Here is a 21,208-nt window from a genome sequence, read left to right as displayed (position 1 = left end):
AGTCACACTCACCTGCCTGCTCCGGAGCTTCCTGGAGATCCTAGGGCATTACCTCCTCCTGGAAGCCTTCCTTACCTCCCTCCATGACCCTCTGACTTTAGACTCTCCAGGAACCCCGTATACTCTTCTGTACTCTACTTAACCATGTGAGCAATTTATTCAATCGTTTGAGTAAAAAAATACATATATATATTTCTTTTTTTTTTTTAAAGTATTTATTTGACAGACAGAGATCACAAGTAGGCAGAGAGGCAGGCAGAGAGAGAGAGGAAGAAACAGGCTCCCCACTGTGCAGAGAGCCCGATGTGGGGCTCAATCCCAGGACCCTGAGATCACGACCTGAGCTGAAGGCAGAGGCTTAACCCACTGAGCCACCCAGGTGCCCCAAAAATATATATATTTTTTTCTTAAATGATGCAGAGGTGATCCCTTTCCAGACAGATGGTCACTTCCCAGTGGAGGTGAGGGGGTCGGGAGACGCACATGTGCACCCCACCCTGCTCTAGTGCTGATGCCTGCTCTGTTCTCCACCCATTAGGGGTCCAGTGGGCAGCTTGGTGATGTCCTGGGGAACCAGAGTGGAGTGATAACAGGCTTCTGGAAACTTTCTGCCAGCCCTCAGATAGACTGGCAGTCCGGGATGGAGCCTGGTACAGCATCTGGAGGGGAAGACATTCAACTATCTTGTCGACAGGCCCCACCACACCACCCTTGCATGTCCCACCTAAACTTCGGGGTGGACTTGGCCTCGTACCTCTGCTCCAGTTCCCCCAGGTAGGACCACGCCTGGATGGCTGGTGCATGCACCTGGCTGAGAGAGGCATGGGAGCCCACAACACCCTGCTTGGATTCAAACTTGGAGCTCCCCATCCTCTGGCAAAGAATTTTGCCTCTGAGCCTTAGTTTCCCCATCTGTAAAGTGGGAATAATACCTGTGAACTGTCAGAGGGCAATTGTGAACATTAAGTTAGGTAATATACATAGGTACACACGTGTGTAGACCAGCCTGGAACACAATGTATTAAGTGTTAACTCCTTTAAAGGGGAGGGGGCGCGGAGAGGATGAGAAGCCAAAATTTCCCACTACTAGTCCTCCTGATCCCCTAACCCCAGGCAGGCACCCTAAATCCCTCTACAAAAATGGTTCCGACCCCTTGGCCACAGCTCCGGCCCAGCTCTTCAGGGCTTCTCTCACCCCACCGCGAGTGCACAGTACCATCCCCTGACCCCGCACCGGCCTTGGGCGACGCACCCTCTGTCCCCCGACCCCCACGGAACCACAGCAGTCTCCTGAGCCCTCCTGTGTGCTCCCACCAGGACTGCAGGCCTGATCGGAGTCCTTAATCTCGGTAAGCCCACAGGTCCCTGAGCCCCGCACGGCTTCCACCCGGCGGGAGGCTCGAACCCGCTTCCCGCGTGCGGACGGGGCGGGCCCCCGGCGGCGGTTGCCCGGCAACTTGCTGTTTGTTAGCGCGGGGGGCGGGGCCGGCGCGCGCGGTGACTCACCGCGGCGTGATGCGGCGGGGCATCGCGCCCGGCAGCCTGGCGGGCGGCCGGGCTTCTGCCGGCCCCCGCGGCTGGAGGGGCCCGGCGGCGGGGGCGTCCCAGCCCCCAAGGGGGTGCCCGCGGCCCATGGGGAAGCGGTGGAGCAAGGCCCCAGCTCTCGGGTTCGGTTCGAATTCCGACCCAGCTTCTCACTGTTGGTCTGTGACTGACGCGCTCGTTGCCTCAGTTTGCTCATCGGTAAAATGGAGGCGACGTTGCAGGATGCAGTAACCCACCAGGGGTGCACAAGGCAGCTGGCATTATTACCCAGTTACACTCCAGGGCAGCAGCTGTGGTATCCCCGACTCGGTTTGATCTCCTGTGTCTCTGGGCAAATTACATAATCTCATGGAGCCTCAGTTTCCCCACCTTAAAAGGATGTGGCAAGAATTCTCTCCCTCCCGAGTGGTTTGAGGATCTAGGAATCAATAGTGAGACAGAGGCTGGCACATCTCAGTACCGGGGGGTCTGCCCCCTTCCAAGGAATGGATGGAGTGTAGGAAGTTTTCTCGGTGGTCTGAGCCCTCTCTGGAGGGCAAGGAGGTCAGCGTAGGGCCGGTGCCTATGGAAATGGGTGTGGGTCACAGGCCTGCTGTAGGATGGCATGGACGCGGCTGCAGAGGCCCCCATCCCGAAGCGGGAGCTGGCAGCACCTGCCGCAGGCGGGCAGAGGGGGGCCTGGGCGTGAGTCACTGCCCAGCAATGAGGCGTGAGTCATGCAGGGCGGGGTCCCCCAGCAGCCCCCCCAGCCGCTCCCACAAAGGCTCTTTGAGAAGAGCTTCCCACCCCCTCCTCCGGTCCTTTAGGCCCTCTGGAGGTTGGGATGTGAGGCCAAGACCCTGATGGGCTGCCCCCAGGAGCCCTGCCTGGCCAGGGAGGCCAGTCTGTGGAGACAGCCTGTTTCCGCCATGTCTATGAGAAGTGACCGTGGGCAGCGGGGTGTCCCCTTGGGAATGGGGTTCCAGGCCGCCTGAGTCACTCCAGGGACAACAGTGGGTCACATGCACACTGTGGACAAACTGAGTCAGGCCATCTGGTAACGCCGGCAGGCAGGGGCCCTTGGACTCAGGCTTTGTGGAAACCCCAGGAAGAGCCATCCTTCCCGCTCCCCTCCTTCCCTTGCTTGGGAGCCTACAGCTCAGGGAATCCTCTGGCAGGAAAAGGGGTGCTGTGGGCACCTTTCCCCCCCTTCACCACCTCTCCCCCCAGCCTTCCCCGCTTGCCTATCATGGGGCCTTCTTCCCACCTTAGCTATCCTCAACCTAAGGAGAGTGAGGCACTCTGCAGGGTTGGGTCCCAGAATTCACAGGGGTCACGCACTCGGTCAAGATGAAACTTTTGTGTTTTTTGGGGGGTTTTTTACAGATTTTTTTTTTTTTTAATTTGACAGAGAGATCACAAGCAGGCAGAGAGGCAGGCAGAGAGAGAGGAGGAAGCAGGCTCCCCGAGAGAGCAGAGAGCCCGATGCGGGGTTCGATCCCAGGACTCCGAGATCATGACCTGAGCCGAAGGCAGCGGCTTAACCCACTGAGCCACCCAGGCGCCCCTTTTTTTACAGATTTTATTTTTAAGTAATCTCTACGCCCAACGCAGGGCTTGAATGTACAACCCCAAGATCCAGAGTCACATGCTCTACCGACTGTGCCAGACAGACACCCCGAAACACTTTTTAGAAGAGTTTATTGAGATAAAATTCACATGTCCTATGATTGTCCTATTCAAAGTATACAATTCAGTATTTTTAATGGAGTCACAGAATGTGCAGCCACCACTACAATCAATTTAATTTTTAAAAAATTTTTTAAAAAAGGGGCAACTGGGTGGCTCAGTGGGTTAAAGCCTCTGCCTTCGGCTCAGGTCATGATCCCAGGGTCCTGGGATTGAGCCCCACATCGGGCTCTCTGCTCAGTGGGGAGTCTGCTCCCGCCCCCTGCCTGCCTCTCTGCCTCCTTGGTGATCTCTCTCTCTCTCTCTCTCTCTGTCAAATAAATACATAAAATCTTTTTTAAAATATTTTATTTATTTATTTATTTATTTTAAAGATTTTATTTATTTATTTGACAGAGATCCCAAGTAGGCAGAGAGGCAAGCAGAGAGAGAGAGGGGAGGAAGCAGGTTCTCTGCTGAGCAGAGAGCCCGATGTGGGGCTCGATCCCAGGACCCTGGGATCATGACCTGAGCCGAAGGCAGAGGCTTTAACCCACTGAGCCACCCAGGTGCCCCAAAGATTTTATTTATTTATTTGACAGAGAGAGAGAGAGAGAGAGAGATCACAAGGAGGCAGAGAGGCAGGCAGGGGGCGGGAGCAGACTCCCCACTGAGCAGAGAGCCCGATGTGGGGCTCGATCCCAGGACCCCGGGATCATGAACTGAGCCGAAGGTAGAGGCTTAACCTACTGGGCCACCCAGGCACCCTTATTTGGTTTTTTTAAAAGATTTTCTTTTTGGGCGCCTGGGTGGGCCTGTTAGTTGAACCTCTGTCTTAGGCTCTGGTCATGGTCCCAGAGTCCTGGGATCAAGTCCTACATCAGGTTCTCTGCTCAGCAGGGAGCCTGCTTCTCCCTCTTTTTCTGTGCGCATACGCTCTCTCTCTCTCAAATAAATACATAAATTATATATACATATATATGTATGTATACATACATATAGATAAAAGATTTTATATTTTTAAAGATTTTATTTATTTATTTGACACAGAGAGATCACAAGTAGGCAGAGAGGCGGGCAGAGAGAGGGGGAAGCAGGCTCCCCGCTGAGCAGAGAACCTGATGCGGGACTCGATCCCAGGACCCTGGGATCATGACCTGAGCTGAAGGCAGAGGCTTAACCCACTGAGCCACCCAGGCGCCAAAATATTTTATTTTTAAGTCATCTGTCCACCCAACCGGGGCTCAAACCCACAACCCCAAGATCAGAAGTCACAAGCTCCACTGACTGAGCCATCCAGGTGCCCCCCAAAATATCAACATGTTAAATAAAGACAGGATCTGATAGGGCTGGTATTAGGGAGATGCGAGAGAGGTGAGTCATAAGTGGGCAAAATCAGGTTTTGCCTAGACCCGAGCCTTCCGGGGAGGTTACCACTGGTCACATGGGGCTATGGAGATGTGTCTTAAATGTGGATTATTTTTTTTTCCTTAAAAGAATGTAAACCAGGGCCACCTGGCTGGCCAAAGTCGGTGGAGCCCTCGACTCTTGATCTCGGGGTTGTGAGTTCAGGCCACACGTTGAGTTGTAGAGATGACATTTCAAAAAAAAAAAAAAAGAATATAAACAATTTCATTATTTTTTATTTGATTACATGTCAAAAATTATACTATTTTGGATCTGTTAGTCTAGATGAAATACATTATTAACATTCATTTCACCTCTTCTCTCTTTTTTTAATGTGGCTACTAAAAGTTTTTAAAAATCACACATGTGGCAGCTCACATTTGTGGTTTGCAGGAGCCTTCTGCTGGCTACCCATTTCCTTCCCTCTTCAGCAGCTGCCTGATCACACCACTGACACCAAGTTGCCCAGTCAAACCAACTTCCCGGTCATCACTGTCCTCCATCTCTGGGTAGCACCTGTCACCTGACACCTGTCACCTGTCTTTTTTTTTTTAAGATTTTATTTATTTATTCGACAGAGAGAGCACAAGCAGGAGGAGCAGCAGGCAGAGGGAGAGGGAGAAGCAGGCTCCCCCCAGAGCAGGGACTCCCATGCACGGCTCGATCCCAAGACCCTGGGATCATGACCTGAGCCGAAGGCCGACACTTAGCCAACAGAGCCACCCAGGCCTCCCTCCTTGGTCTCTTCTGCCTCGGCCTCAGGACACTATGTTCTCTTGGTGTCCCTCATCCTCTTCAGTCCTCTTTGTGAAATGCCTCCCAAGTGCTATCCTCCCCAGGCATAGCTTTGGGCACCGTGTATTTATGGCCCTTCTCTGAATGCCTTCCCCAGAGTGCCCCTGCCACAGGGGCCTCTAACTTTCCCCACCCCAGCGGACCCCCACCTTTCCTCCTTGGTTCCTCACCCCCACACCTGGTCCATCCCTCAGCCCTGTCGGCCCCAGTTCCTGAAGCTGTCCACTCCCACCTGTCCCCCAGGGCCCCTTTAATCTGGTCCCATGTATTTCCTCCTGGACAGCCACACTTGTATCTCCACTGACCCTCCGCTTCCAACCTTGTACCCTTGGCAAGGTGCTTGAGCTGGTGTACGTGACCTCGTGTTCTTGTTTATAACCTCTCAAAGACTCTGCTTTTTCGTGATTCAGGCAGTGGCTGCACAGATCTATTTATTTATCAAAGCTCATAGTTTGTATAAAGGCTGAATTTTACTCTCTGTAAATTCTACCTCAAGAAACTGAACTAAAAATAAAAACCCTCCAAATCTTCCTGTCTTACTTAAATCTAAACTCCTCTGTGGCCGTTGTGGCCCTGCATGACCCCACCTCCCCCAGGAGCCTTCCCTGATTGCACCCTGTCCTGCAGGCTGGCCCCTAGGCCTCCGCTGCACTCATGTGCGCCTCCAGCTCTCTAAAAACTCCTTCTTACAACTAGCTAGCTCTGTGACTGTGGCAGGTGGGTGCCACGTCTATGTTGTTCCTCAGCGTGCCAGGAACATGGTAATTATCAATACATCAATGCAACAGATACTGTCTGAGACTCTACTCTGGTGCCACAATGATCAAGACAAAGCTTCCTGCCCCAAAGGAACAGACACCTGAGTGCGGGAGACAGACGACGAATGAGATATGCGGTAAAACATACAGCGTGGTCAAAGGTGATAGAGTGATGGAAAAGATAAGGCAGGATAAAGCAAGGGGGTGTGATCTGAAACAGGCAGGAAAGATGTCACTGAGGAGGTGACATTTGAGCAGAGACCTGAGGGAGGCAGCCTAGTGGGGTATCCGGGGGAAGAGAGTCTCTCCCAGAGGGAACAGCCAGTGCAAAGACCCCGAGACCAGACTATGTTGGGTGTGTCTGAGCAACAGGGACCCATGTACCCAGAGCAGAGTGAGCAAGGAAAGGAGTGGAGGGAGAGAGGGTGGCGGGGGTAGGACAGGATTGAGTGTGCACGGGAGCTAGGTCTGAGTGAAATGGGAGCCATGGAGAATTCTGAGCAGAGGAGGGACACGACCTAATTCTGGGGTTCCCAGGTGCCCTCGGGCTGCCGTGGGTGGACCAGACTGTATGAGGCTGGGGCAGGAGAGCAGGGAGGTAGTGGCTGCATGGGACCGGGAAGAGACTTGGTGGGGGCCCCATAGCATTTAGGAGGGACAGGAACTGAAGGTGTTCATGGGCACATTTTGTTAAGAAAGGTTTTGGCCCCAGCAGCTGGAATGATAGAGCTGCCATTTCTGGGGACCTAGAAGATGGCTGGAGAAGTTGGTTCTCGGTTGGAAGGAAAAACTCCTGCCCGGAGCCTCGTCCAGACTGTCCCTGTCCAGGCTCTGGTGGTGCACAAAGGAAGGTGTCCTGAGTGTGCAAGCTACACACCCTCCATTTCTGGGCACCAGCGGCCACCACCCAAGACCCTGTTGACCTGGCAGGCGCATCCATGGCCACAACCTTGTGGACCTCTTGGGGCTGGGGCTCTGAGCCCTCCTGGCTGAGCAGGGCCTTCTGGCTCTCACCCCCACCTGGCCCACATCCGAGTCTCTAAGGAGACCCCTGAGTGGACAGAAGGTGACATGGGGTGGGAAATCTCTCAGGGGGAGGTTCAAGAAAAGCCGCTGCTGAGTCACAGCCGTGGGTCCCCTATGAGTCAGCACTGGCAGGGGCCCCAGGAACTGGGGGCTGGGGTTGGGCTGGGGAGGGCAGTTCCCACGCCCAGAGGAACCAGGCGGTTGGGGCGCTGGGGCTTCCCCCACTGCCTCTCCCATCCTGTGCGGGGCTCCGGAGGATATTCAGAGCACTCTGGGGGGAGGAAGTGGGGAAGGGGGGGCCTGACCACTAGACTGGGCTCCTGGAATCCTCTCCCAGTCTGACCCGGTTCAGGAATGCGGAGGCTGCCCGCCCAACAAACATGTTGCAGCAAGGAGTAGAGCTAGCCATTAAGAGGGACCACGTGCCAGGGCGCCGTTTGCGGGGACCTCAGTTTCTGGGGGGTTCTATTTAAGAAGAGCTCCTTCCTTCTGGGCCAGCTGGATTTTGGCAATGGAGGTTCCAGCCTGGGGGGTAGGATGCAGGTGCAGTCCCCAGCTGCAGAGAAGTAAGGGGTGTGGGAGGCGACGGGAGCTCCCGGCCCTCCCTCACGAGGAGAGGGCTCTGGAGTCTGCTGCCCCCTGCTGGTGGCCTCGGGAGGCTTAGCTTAGAGTTGCTGGAGCGCTTCTTCAGGCCAACCCTGGAAGAAAGGAGATGGCCAAAGCTCGCCCAGGATCGTGGCTCTGCTGCCTCTGGGCTGTGCCACCTGGGGCAAAGGACAATATTCACTTCGTTGGCTCGCCAGGAAGAGCCTGAATTGATTGTCAATGAATGAATGAATATTGTATATTCCTTCTCAGTTAGGGGAGGGGAGCGCTAGGGAGATGACCCCACCCACTAAGGCCCAATTACTATTTACTCTCATCCTCTTCCTTGCATGCCCTCCCTCTCAGGGGGAGTTAGGGATAGAGTGGGGCTGACACCCTAGAAACCTTTTGTGGGGGGGCTGCCTAGAGCCATCCACCTGCCTGGGCCAGCTGGAGCTTGGCTTTCTGGGCTGAGACCTGAGGAAGGGGGCAGGGTGTGGGGGGGGTGGACCTGTCAAAGGGAGAGCCAGGCAGGGCTGTCTTGGGGGACAGAATGGGGAAGGGGATGGCCAGGTAGAGCGGGGCCATGGCCCAACAAGGGTTAAAGCCTGGGCCTGAGTGGGGTGCAGGAAGGTTTCTCTGGCCCCCAGTCAGACTGGGATGGGGAATAAATAAACAGAATGAGAAATTTGTCTGCTCAGCCCTGGCCAATGGGAGGCCACTTGGCTCCACAGTCTGCCCTGAGGTGACCTCCTTCCACCAGCCACCAGCCACCGTGGCCACAGCAGGCAGGGACTGTGTGTGTGTTGGGGAGTTTATGGGGCTATGGGCATGTGGCTCCCTGGATGGAGCCTCAGCAAGTGTCCATTTCCCACTGGGGGTGTTTGAGTACCTGGGGAGGGAATGGGGGGCTCCATGTAAGCATCTCCAGGAGATCAGGGGAGCCCCGATGTGTGTACAACTTCTGAGTTGACTTCCTGTATGTGGCCTGTGTATCTGTCCTGTGTATGTGCCTATGCCAGATGGCCGCAGGGATGCATGTCCCCAAGAGTCTCTGTATTTCCCGTGTCCTTATGCCCCCCCCCCCCCCAGCCCGTGGTGCTGGGGACCTGCCTGGTGGGTTACTTGGGGATGAGCGTCGGTTCGATGAATTCTAGCGTATTTCTCTGCCCTTTGTACAGGAGTATTGTGCACATTCTTGTGTGTCTGTGTGCCTGACATGTCTCTGTTCTGTGTGTATGTCCATGCGTGTTCAGGTATTGTGCACCGGGGTGTTCCCATGACTGTGCACCTGGTAGGTGGGGAGTTAGGATGGTTTTGTGTATATCCCTGTCTATCTTGTGGTATGTGCTCTTGTCCGTGTGTGTGTACACGCGCGTGCGCGCGCTCTGAGCCATCCCTGCCAGGTGAAGTCTGTGCACGTGCCTGTCAGTATTTTGTGTGACCGTCCCTGCTACTCCAACCCCCCGTGTATTTCAGTTCTGACGACAATCCTCTCATCCTGTGCAAGTAATGTGTCTGCATTTTGCATGTGTCTATGTGCTCCCTGGGTCTGTGTGTGTAGCTAGGTTTTATGGATATCCTCGTGTGGCCGGTACCCCAGTGTCCTTACATGTTCTGACATCCCCTCCCATGGGTATGTGTCTGGAAACCCCTTGCACACCCTTCCCTGTTTTTGTGGTCCGCGTGCCTTTGTGCGCGTGTGCTCCCCTTGCGCCTTTGAGGTCTACGTGCGTCTGGGTCCCTGCGTGTGCCCGCTCGCGCCCCCGTGTCCCCCGCGCGGGCCCCGGGATCTGCGTCCTGACGCCCCGTGGGCATCCCCGCGTGCGTCCCGGTGCGCCTGGCGGGAGGCCTCAGGACACACACGGCCGCCGCGGGACCGACCGCCCGGCACAGCGCAGGGAGGAGGGAGGGGGCGGCGGCGGCGGGGAGCGCGGGCACGTCACTGAGACAGACAGGCGGGCGGGAGGGAGGCGGCGGCCGCGGGTTCGAGCCGGCGCCGGAGCCCCGCGGCCCCCTCCCCCGGCCCGCGGCCTGCCCCCCACCCCGCCCCCCGCCCAGCACCAAAGCCGCCGAAATGCAATTTCCCGTGCAGGCGCCTCGACTCAGGGGGCTTTTCCGGGCTGGTTTGGAAAGCAGAGGGGCAACGCGGCGGCGGCCCAAAACGAGGTGAGCGCGGGAGCCGGGCGGGCGGGGGTGCCGCCCGCGGGGAGGGGGCGCGGTGGGGCGGGGCGGCGGCGGGACCCGGCTGCGGCCCCCTCGCGCACCTGCTCGCGGCCTGGGGGCTGGCGCCCCGGCCTCTGCGGCCCGGCCCTCCATTGTTGCGGAGGCTGGAGAAGGGGGGCGGGGAGGGCCCGGCGGCATCTCTGCGTCTAGCCTTCCCCGAGAAGGGGAGCGGGGAAGGCCAAATCCCCCAAAGAGGACAGGCCCTCTAGTCCCCGGGGGGGAGGGGAGGGGAGGCCGAGAAGCCCCTGCGGGGCGGGGACGCATGATAAGGGGCTTAGGGGACGCGGAGCACGGGCCGCCCGGCACCTGACCACGGGGAGGCCGCGGGGCCGGGCGGCGGCGAGCTTTGTTCTTGGGGGAGCCGAGCGGGTGCGGGCCTTGGATATCCAGGGCTGGGAGAGGCTTCGGCCCGGCGCGCGCGTTCGGAAAGGCGGCCCCGGCCAAGTTCACGGGCGCGCGGGCCTGCGCGGGCCCTTCGGAGATCGATCTCGGCGGGGGCCTGGCTAGGGCCTGGCTGTGGCCGTGGTCCTGGGGCTGCAGCGGCGAAGCCTGCAGGAGCCTCAGCGCCCTCCGAGGGCTCCCCGCCGTCCTGTCATTACCGGGCGGCGGCTGCAGGGTATTTACTGGGGCCGAGGTTTGCTAACAGGAACACGCCCTCCAAAACTAGCCATAGAAAGGAAAAATGGCCCAGAATCCCACTGCTGAGGAGCCCTTTTAAAGCGACAGGACCCCTTTCACAGGGACTTCGCCCTGGAGGGTGCGGGATGAAGATCTCTCATTGGCTGATAGGAGCTAAGAAGCGGCCCCCTTGCACCCCAGTGCAGTTCATCCTCCCCATCTCCTTTCCCACCCATTCCCCGCTGCCCCGGACTACTCACAGATAGATTTACGGAGCCACGGCTAGACACTCCCAAATCCCAAAGTCTCCCAATCCACACTTTATACGTGGACAGGCATCATCCCCGTTATTACATCACCTGCAGGAATGCTCATACACACGCTCGCGCACACAGTCCCTCACAATAAGACTGCCACGTGGGCGCACGCATCACCCACAATGACGAGGACATCCAGGGCTGACAGCTGGAAAACACTGCTACATTGAAAAATGCGGCCGCCACAGACGGTGGCCACAGTGTAGACACAGCCTTGCACATAACCCGGACACACACATGGCTCTCTACTGCACACGTGGAGCACTCGCTGTTGCACGGGCACCCAAGGGCTGTCATCCAGGGTCACTGTGACTACCACAGATATATGAAATGCCCAGACACGGGGGTAGATAGATACCATTATCCACAAGGACTGGCATCCATGTGCCTGCCTGAGCAGGGACCTACCGTCACCACTGTCACCCAGGCACCCGAATACCCAACACATACACATTGATGCTACGAGGCCTGTACAGATGCTGACTTCAGGTCATTGTAATCATCACATACACACCTATACCCCCTATAGCACAATTGCACATGAGGACACATGGTTGCCCATGGTAAAACTGACCTTCTAGACACCCATTATAACAATCACCCAATGCAGATATGAACAGTCTATCAGTAACTATACCTATAGTCACTTACCCTAACTCTTGATTATACCCCTGGACGCCTACCATCATGCCAGCACACAGAATATTGCATGCACGATGGCACACAGACCCACAGGCAAATGACAGGCACAGGCAGAAATGCACAGTCGCCTGGATGGCCAGAAACCCCACACTTGTTTACTGAGCATCTGCTATGTACCGGGTCCTGTTCTAGCCCCGGGGATGCCAGAGATCAAAATCCCTGCCCTCCTGGAGCTGGCATTTTAGGGAGAGGAATGGGGGGCACCACAATCAGGTAACACACAGACGACAGTCACCCATGGTGACACTGACAGACGCCAGACGCCCACACACCCTGGCTCACGCATCGACCTGCAATTACCCACAATTAGCCTGACGCACACCCACAGTCACACTGACATCCACACACAAACAGAAGCCCACGGGAGTGCCAACACTTGTGCCAACACAGAGACACCGCTGGCGCTGAGACAGGCACCCACTGTAGCGCACACCCACCTGGATACACAGACACCCGCAGAAGCCCCAGAATAGCCCACCCGAGTAGCGTGGAACCCAAGCCCACTGCAGCCCCCTGGTGACAGGTCCGTCGGTAGCTGCTGCCTGTGTTATGGTAGATGGAGTCCATCTGGACCCAGACCCAGGGTCCCCCTGCTCCGTGAACCTCAGCAGAAGTGTCTGAATTTCCCATCAACCTGCTCAAGGCCCCTCTGCAAGCCCAACCCTAGCCCTGAAGAAGCCCGAGCCTTCTTGCCTCCCCTACCCCTGGCCCCATATCTGCTGGCCTTGGGACAGAAACTCAGGCTCCCAGCCCACTGGGTGGCCTCAGGTCTTGGGACAGATGAACCCCTTGGCAGAGGACCCCACCTGAAAGGCCAGGCACCTGGAGAGGAAGCCCGGAGGGTAGCATGGGGAGGACAGGCAGGAACCTGAGAGGCCATGGAGGTAGCAGGGAAAGGAGGAGCCCCCTCCCCTACACAGCCTGGGCCATCCGTTGGACCCCAGCTGGGGACCCCCAGGTGCACTTTTGTTACACATTCCATCATGGCCTTTGTCTGCCAGGCCCTCCCCAGTTCCTCCTGCATGTCCCCTCCAATGTCTATCCACACACACAAGAGCACACACCCGGGTCACTTTCACACTGGGACATACATCCAGGGGCATGCACACAGGAACACGTGCATGAACATATATCCAGGGACACACAGGGTGCCAGACACCTTCTGGAAGCTCTGTGTCTCTGACCTCATGCCCCTGCTCCCTCTTCTTCAACTTGACAGCAGAGCTGCCTCCTTCTATCGTCTCCCCATCTGGCTCCACTGGACCTCTCACCTCCAACTCTGACCCCTAGACCCACGCCAGCTGCCTTGCCTTGCCTTCCCGGAGCGCAGGGTGAGCATGAGGGTGGGGGCAGGTCATTGTGGCTTCTGGATGGCTCCCCTCATCCCATGACTCCCAACCCCCTGCCTAGACAAATCCTCCCAAGCTGGGATGTGGCGGAGTGTGTGTATGTTGCGGGGGGGGGGGGGGTACCCCAAGGACTAAGGAGTAGGAAGAGGCAGAATAGAGCTATAAGGCCCTGAAGAGTGCTCCTCCCTTGCACCAGGGCCTGGGGGTAGGAGGAGACAGCTCCGCACCCCCATGCTGGGCTTCAGAGTCAAATGGAAACCGGGTTGGCCTTCCAGAAGGGTGGTAAGATGCCTGACAGGAAGAACAGTCAGCCTCCCCTCTCCTACCTTCCCAACGGCCCCAAGTCCAGAGAGTGAGATGCAGACAGAGGCCATCCTTCACCAAGGGCCAGCCCCAGGCATGGAGGGGACAGGCTGACAGACACAGATCAGGTGTAAAGAGGCAGACACACACAGGCAGACCCAGACAGCCAGAGATATGAGCACACCTAGGGCGGGAGACCCAAATACTGGTTCATGAAGTCCAGTCAGACTCAGACAGACATGGAGGGCAAGGGCAGAAGGCTGCACTGACCACCGCAGACAAAGGCAGACCCCTATAAGGCGGGTAGGGACTGCAGGGTTTCCTCCCAGCCCTTCCTTTAGCTGGAAACCTTATCTTCTTATCCCAGTCCTGACCCTGTAGACCAGGTACCTCTGATGGTCCTTCCCTTGACTGAGGTCAACCCTTCTAGAGACTTCTCTCCCCGGTAGGTCAAGGTCAGAGCCCTCAAGGAAGCAAGCCAGAGAGGAGACACAGAAGGAAAAGGATGTCTTTTTTTTTTTTTTTTAAGATTTTATTTATTTATTTGACAGAGAGAGATCACAAGTAGGCAGAGAGGCAGGCAGAGAGAGAGGGGGAAGCAAGCTCCCCACTGAGCAGAGAGCCCGATGTGGGGCTTGATCCCAGGACCTTGAGATCATGACCTGAGCCGAAAGCAGAGGCTCAACCCACTGAGCCACCCAGGCGCCCCAGAAAAAGGATGTCTTGAGGAGTTCCCCACCAATGTGGCCAGTACCTCATGCCTGATGACCCCTCCTTCTAGCTTTACAGTCATCACAAAGTTCTGTTCCAAACTCTCAGAGCCTGACTATCCTCATTGATAAAATGGGTATCCTAATAATAGAGTGATGTATGTAAAACTTTATTGTTATTATTTTTTAAAGATTTTATTTATTTATTTGACAGACAGAGATCACAAGTAGGCAAAGAGAGAGAGAGAGAGAGAGAGGAGGAAGCAGGCTCCCTGCTGAGCAGAGAGCCCAATATGGGGCTCAATCCTAGGACCCTGGGATCATGACCAGAGCCGAAGGCAGAGGCTTTAACCCACTGAGCCACGCAGGCGCCCCTGTAAAACATTATTAGAACCCTGCCCTCCTAAATTACCCTTCTCCCTAAGAGTTCTAGGCATTCTGGTCTTTAGGACTTGGATCTTCAAGGCAGGAGACCCCACATGCTCCCTTAGAAGGACCTAGATATTCTGAGCCTGGCAAAGGGGAGTCCTCTCCCCATCGCCTGAATGGAGCCCTGTGGGCTGGGTTGATGGGCGGTGGGGGAGCACTCTCTACCCTGAACTCCAGACAAGTGTGGGAACTTGACTGGACCCCTGCCCAGGGGCCAGAGGGTGAGCTCTGGAGAAGGGGCTTCATGAGGTAAGGGAATTCCACGGGGAGCGAATGTTTAGGGGATCCGGCTCCACAGGTTTCCGATTTGGGGACAGGTCCTGTCAAGGCGGACCTTAGGGGCTTTGGGCTTCAAGGGAGTGGCCCTGGGGACTCCGTGGGAGTCTAGGCAGGCAGGATTCAGAGGCGATTTCTGAGGGGCGGGGTTCAGTGGCCTTAGGTGCTCCTGAGGCCCGCAGCGTGCCGAGAAGGGGTGGGTTCTGATGGAGGGGTCTGGGGGCTGGCCTTCGGATATCTGGGCTTTTGAAGATAGGCTTAGAGGGCTGTTTTATGAAGGTTGAGTTGGGGGCGGGCTTCATGGGAGTCTGTCCGGGCGGGCTTTAAAAGACGGGTCCTCAGAACCGGCCACCTGTGGGTGGGCGTTCAGGGCCAGGTTTTAGGGAAGGGCCTAGCTTCCGAGGGGCCTGTCTCTGTGGGCAGGCTCTGGGTGGGGATCTTGGGGACCGGGCTTGGAGAGTTGTGCCGGTTCAATCTGCCTCCGCCAGGGGGCGTTTTGGGGTTCATTTAAGCTCAGCACACTTGAGATCCCTGATCCGTTTTAGGGTTACTCCAGGGGGTTCCTTTAGGACTTAATATTCCCCAGGGAAGTGGGAAGGGACTGGAAATTTGAATGCCCCTCCCCAGGCAATCCTTGGGGGTCCCCAGACCCAGGTGGGGGCGGCCTTTCCTGAGACTGCGTGCCGGTGGGGGGGTACCCTAAGGGACAGGCGCCCAAATCAGTGGGCCCCTGGAAGGAGGGACTTGGGGCCCCGTTTTACAGGTGAGGGAATAGAGGGGCAGCATCTTCGCGAAGTCCGAGTTCGAGCAGGGATTTGACAGACGCCTATGTTGAAGCCCGAGGGTGAGCAACCCTGTACCCCCACATCAAGAGGGCAGCACCCCCCCCCCCCCCCGCATTGCTGTTTGCATGGGCACTAACCTCAGAAGGGCCTGAATTAAGGTGTCAAGACTCTCCAGGCTGCCAGTAGGTGTCCGCTCTAGTCCTCTGGCTTCTCCCTGGTCCTGTGGGCAAGTGGACCCTGGGGAGGGCCAGACAGTAGCCCCACTGCTGGCCCGGCATTTGCACAGGGGAACAACCCCCCGGGGTTGTTGTGATTCATAAACAGTAGTGCCAGAACACAGAGACTCACGGAAGGTATTACATTGTATTAAAATGACTTGTTTATCTCTTTGTTGCATCGATGTCCTGGGGGCAATAACCACCAGGCAGCCAGACGTCTTGGGGCCACTGGCAATCGCTCCTTTGCCTCTCACTAGCAGAGCCCTTTGGCCTCAGACTCTCAAACTGACACGTAGAAGTAATCTGCACCTTCTAGGGCCGTTTTGAAGATGATTTGAGTAAATGTGTCCAAAAGCAAGCCGGGCGCCCAGTGCTGCTACATATGTGTAGCAAAGGCTACAGAAATATCTACAGTAATTATTATTTATATTTTATCTTGTGCTTTTTCCAGGTCCTGGAGCAGACAGGTCCTGCTTGCTGACTTATTAAGTCAATAGGTTCCTCCCTCTCTCCTCTCTCCTTCCCCATGTTATCCCCATCTAGGTTTTCTGCCCCTCCTCCCCCAGTCTTGGCCCCCTGGAGAAGTTGCCAAGGGTTTGGGGGAACATTCAACCTGTCGGTGAGTTTGGGCAGCTCAGACAAACCATCGACCGTTGAGTGGACCCCGAGGCCTGGAACTGCCATCCACCCATCATAACCCCTACCTTCCAGATCTGGGGGGCCAGGATATCTCCCAGATCCAACCTGAGCATCCCCTTTTTTAAGGCCACAGTGAAGGTCACAATCAACATTCATTGTTGTCGGTGGGTTGTGAGGACGGAGGCTAGACCCACCGAGGGATGAATGTCACTGTGGCTGGGCCGGACACAGCCGGAGGGGAATGGGCTAGGGAACAAGACTCACTCATACAGTGCTCTGATCTCAGCCTCTCACCCCTTGGGGGGAGCTGGCATTTGGGATCCTGATGGACACAGGCTTGATTTGGGGGATAAATCCTTGGGTGTGTGTTGGGGGGGTAGTCTGGAGGGCAGATCACAAGCTCAGGGTTGGGCATCTGAAAAATCTTTCTGAGGGGGTGGTGAGCCCTGTTCCTAGAGGGTTCAGTAAAGGTTTCTTGAATGAATGAATGAATGAATGGATGGGGTGGGCAGGCAGCATAACTCCTCTTCTCTGTATCCAAGTCCTGGGCCCAGTTTTTTTCCTCTCCTTGCCCAGGACCCACAGACCCCTACTTCACCCTCGACTCCCTGGCTACTTAACACCTTGGTGTCCCACTGATCCCTCCATCTGCCAGTCTCTGCCCCACCTGGGTAACTCCTGGAGGTCTCATTTGAGGGGGTGAGGAATGAGGCACTGATGAGTGCTGGGAGCCCCATCCTTAGCCCAGCCTGTGTCTCTGCTCCCCCCCCCTTAATGTTTTGTCTCACCTCCTGTCTACCTTAGGGCCAGCACCTAGCCCTGGGGGCTATGGTAACTGAATGGGGGAGACAGGCTTTTGTGTTTGTGAATAAGTGTGGGCAGGAGGCCTTATACCTCAGTGAGTTCATCCATTAAATGGGTGCTCTGCTGAGATAATGGGTGTGAAAGCTCCCTGAGGGAGACCTGAGCTAGGGGCCTTAATCCTTGTCCTTTCCCCCACAATGAGCCAGGCACCATCCCCCTTCCTGAGACAACTGGAGCATCTGTAGCTCCCCCCTTCCCCAAAGAGCCCAGGGGCACCTTGCTCCTCCCCCAGCCCAAGGGAAGGAAGAAAGAAGTTACTAAGTTACTGACTACATCTATGCTTGTCTTTGGGGTGGGGGTGTGGAAGCCTGTGGGGCAGGAGTGGCAGGCCTCACAGGCCTCCTCCAAAGAGGTGAAGGCAGGGGTAGCCCTCCCAAAGCCCTTTGGGGATGTGTGCCTCCCAATTGCAGGTGCCCCCTGCAGACTGTCCTGTCACCCCCTGTTGCCCCCCAGCCCACCCAGAGACCATGCATCCCCTCACAGGTGCCTTTATGGGGGAGCAGCAGCAAGCCCCCCTGTGACAATAAGGAACCTCCCACAGCCTGCTCCTCCCCCTTCACACCCCCTTGGAGGTATAAGGAGGGAACTGACAGCCCAGACTCCCAGGCTCCAGAGAGGGGAAGGGAGGGGCAGAGAGGAAGGGGTAGAAAGACGAGCTTTGGGCAGGCAGGGTTTATTCTCTCTCTGCCCCCTCTGCCTGGCCCGCGTTGCCCAGCTATGGGAACCTTTGACCTATGGACAGATTACCTGGGTTTGGCACGCCTGGTGGGGGCTCTGCGTGGGGAAGAGGAGCCTGAAACCAGGCTGGACCCCCAGCCACAGCCAACTCCAGGAGCAGAGGGTCAGAGACCCAGCCTGGAATCGTCACCGGCTCCTGAACGCCTGTGCTCCTTCTGCAAACACAACGGCGAGTCCCGGGCCATCTATCAGTCCCACGTGCTCAAGGATGAGGCGGGCCGCGTGCTGTGTCCCATCCTGCGTGACTATGTGTGCCCCCAGTGCGGTGCCACGCGTGACCGTGCCCACACACGCCGTTTCTGCCCGCTCACTGGCCAGGGCTACACCTCTGTCTACAGCTACACCACTCGCAACTCAGCTGGCAAGAAGGTGTCCCGGCCTGACAAGGCAAGGATGCAGGATCCAGGGCATCGCCGAGGCGGCGCAGGAGCTGCAGCGTGTGCAGGTGGCTGGGGGACCTGGTGTGGAGGGGGCCAGCCCTGGGCTTGTGGCTAAGCCCTTGGGGTTAGTGAAGTAGGATTAACCCCTGTGCCCACTTTAGGGGGGCGGGTAGAAAATCAGTGTAGAAAACTTAGCACAACATCCTAGAAATGTTGCCCAGTGTGAATAAGCTAGAGCTGGGATTAATGTGTGGCCTTGGGCAGGGGACCTCTCTGGGTCCATGGGGAAGTTGCTGTCTTTTTCCAGGCATGGGTGCTCTGTTGGGAGGCTATGAGGACTTGTGACAGGATCTGCGGTTAGGGGAAAGCAGGGGCTCCAGTCTTGCTTGGCACTTAGGAGCTGTGCAGCCTGAGAGAAGTTCTCAGCCTCTCTGAACCCATTTCCTCATGTTCCTCCTTTGTTCACTCATTAGCCAAATGGCGTGTGTGTGTTTTGTGCCAAGTGCTGGGCTGTGCCAGCAGTGGAAAAGGGTAGAAGGGAGAGTGGCAGTTAGAACACTGTGATGAGTGCTGAATGGAGGAGTCTAAAGAAAGCACCTGATCCAGATGAAGGGGTCTAGGAGGGCTTCCTGGAGAAAGTGACTTCTGGAAGTCTAATTCGGTTTGATGGAGTGCTAGAAGTGTGGCCCAGGCACTGGGGCTCCTTTAGGAACTTGGTGAAATTCAGTGTATCTGGAACAAAATGTGTGTGTATGTGTGGAAGAGAGGGACGGGTCAGAGATTTGGGGGACAGGAGAAAAGTCTATAGGTCTTGGACTTGGGCACTAGGGAACCACAGAAGGGGCAAGACGAGGTCTGCATGTTAGAGTGTGTTCGACCTTGGCTGACTGGTTGGAGTGTGGGGACAGATTTAAGAGTGTTGGAAGGCAGAACACTAGTCCTCCAGGCAGAGGTGTCCATGGCAGCAAGGAGGGAGAGAGGCCTGGCACCTGGGGAAATGAGTGTTTGGAGAGGAACACCGTGAGTTCACTGTGTGTGCATCAGCTGGGGGCGGGGGAAGCTGGGGCTGAAGCCTCCCTGCGGTCTGGCTCTCCCCGCACGGCTTGGCCCACCGTGTGGGGTCACCCGGTCTCATCAAATGAGGATTCCAGTTATGCATGTCTTCTGCAAGTCTGGGTGGGCCCCCAGGACCTACATTTCTAACTAACCAGCTCCCAGCCATGTGGGAAGGCCAGGGAGCAGGGAGGCTGCAGGCTTTGAGTAGTTTGAGCGAACATGGTATTGTAGATGCGAAAGGCCTCAGCTCCTGTGGGGTTTAGGCCTGTGGGGTTTTAAAACAGAAATTGTTTTAGCAACTTTGTCTTTGCAGAAGTCAGCCAACAGGGGAGGTGGGCCTGACTGTGCCGTATTCCTGCCCTTTTGGGTGCCCTGTGTGGGTACAGCCTCCCCATCAGTGTGAGCTCCCTGAGGGAGGTGACTGGGCGGGACAACCCCACCCTCACCCCCGGCAGCTGTGCCGTGAACATTTGTTGGAAGAATTGAGTGCCTCCACAAGTAGATACTATTCCCCCAAGAGACTCAGTGAAGCCCACCTGGGAGGTGGGGGAAGCTGGAGGGACATAGAGATGATGGTCTCAGAGCCTTCTTTTTTCTCTTAAGTTGGAGGGAACAGGAATGTTCCCTTCCCCAGGCATGGAGGGTGGAGTGGAGCAGCTCTCACCACCATCCTGGTAGGCCAGCCTTCTGTAATGTTCTGGGTGTAACAAATCTGGGGTTCCTGGAGCCCTGCGGCCGCAAGGGGGCAGCACAGTCAGCCAGAGTTAAGAGTTTCTGTGCTTTGTGTCCAGCTCCGGATCCCACCCTGGGCTGGCCCGGCCTGGAGCGTCACAGGGGTGCTATTCCAGGAGAGGCCTCCAGGTGGCGCTAGAGCCCCAACAGTTCTAGAGTTTTAACCTGTCCTTTGGGAGCACTGAATCATACCCTATTACTGTCTTTCTCCTTTTCCCCTCCACTTTTAAAAATCCAGGTTCCAAAGGTGCTGGGAAATCAGCTGGATCTTCGCCCTCTTCCTGCTGCCCCTCCACTTCTGCCTAGGAGACTGGTGCAGGGAGGATGGAGATGCTGCCTTCCCCTGGTGTGGGGACCCAGGCTCCATGGAGGATGTATTTTGGGGGAAGATCCACCTTGCAAGGACCTGGCCCCGGGCCCTTGCCCCAGCCTGGAGGCCTGGTAAGAGAGCAGGGCCTGGGAGCACAGCTGAAAGCGCCCCCATGAGGAAGGAGGTGGCCCTCAGATCCCCTGGCCCTCCCTCCCCAGCACTGGGCGCCCAGTCAGCACTCAATAAATGCTTACGAATGGATCAGCGGAGCAGGCCAGGTCTTGGGATGAGGTAGCGTGAACAGCTCCAGAGGGTCTGGGGCACTGCTCTTCTATCCTGGTTGCACTCATCAGCCCCCCACATGTTACTCTGACCCCCCACTTTCCCCACCTGTTACCTGGATTTTGGTTCATCCTGGAGCACTGGGTGAGCTGCTTTATGCTGGAAGTGGGCACCACAGGGGGACTGTGGGGTTTTGTTTGCGGGGTCACCCCAGCCCAGCACTTCTGAGCATGGCACTCGCCACTAGGTTAGCCCGTGAAGCCATTTCTATGATGTCTGGTATTTTCAAACTCCCTTCCAGCCATCCCTCACACAACGACATGCCACATGGGTAGAATTCTCCACACTGGAGGTGGGGGGCCTGATCTGAGAGGGGATCTGAGAGACAATTAGACCGAGCCCTCCCTCCTCCTCCCTCAAATCATCCTGACCAAAGAGGCCCTCAGTGAATGATAAGGTCCTCACAGATGCCGCAGCAACCAGGGCCATAGAGCCACATGCCAGACCCTTC

The 21,208-nt window shown here is 56.5% G+C and overlaps 1 protein-coding gene and 1 long non-coding RNA gene across 3 annotated transcripts; one reads left to right on the top strand and one right to left on the bottom strand.

Annotated features, from left to right (window-relative positions):
- Positions 1-307: 307 nt before the first annotated feature.
- Positions 308-1,428, bottom strand: LOC125083747 (uncharacterized). Of its 2 annotated transcripts, none has more exons than XR_007122359.1 (3): positions 1,315-1,428; positions 755-912; positions 308-339 (listed from the first exon to the last, which is right to left on the bottom strand). It is a non-coding gene; the product is annotated as an uncharacterized LOC125083747 (long non-coding RNA). The 2 variants fall into 2 exon arrangements; XR_007122356.1 differs by lacking the exon at positions 308-339 and adding an exon at positions 436-659.
- An 87-nt stretch (positions 1,429-1,515) lies between these two features.
- NANOS3 (nanos C2HC-type zinc finger 3) lies at positions 1,516-21,074 on the top strand. The gene is made up of 5 exons (XM_047743034.1): positions 1,516-1,667; positions 9,488-9,932; positions 12,846-12,957; positions 17,942-18,382; positions 20,344-21,074. Exons 1-5 carry the CDS (start codon positions 1,516-1,518, stop codon positions 20,409-20,411), a joined length of 1,218 nt encoding a protein of 405 aa, XP_047598990.1. The 3' UTR covers positions 20,412-21,074.
- The last annotated feature ends 134 nt before the right edge of the window (positions 21,075-21,208 follow it).

This window comes from Lutra lutra, chromosome 1 (genome assembly GCF_902655055.1).
Source record: "Lutra lutra chromosome 1, mLutLut1.2, whole genome shotgun sequence".
NCBI lineage: Eukaryota > Metazoa > Chordata > Mammalia > Carnivora > Mustelidae > Lutra > Lutra lutra.
Note: the sequence above shows the minus strand (reverse complement) of the source record. Positions and strands in the feature narration are given on the sequence as shown.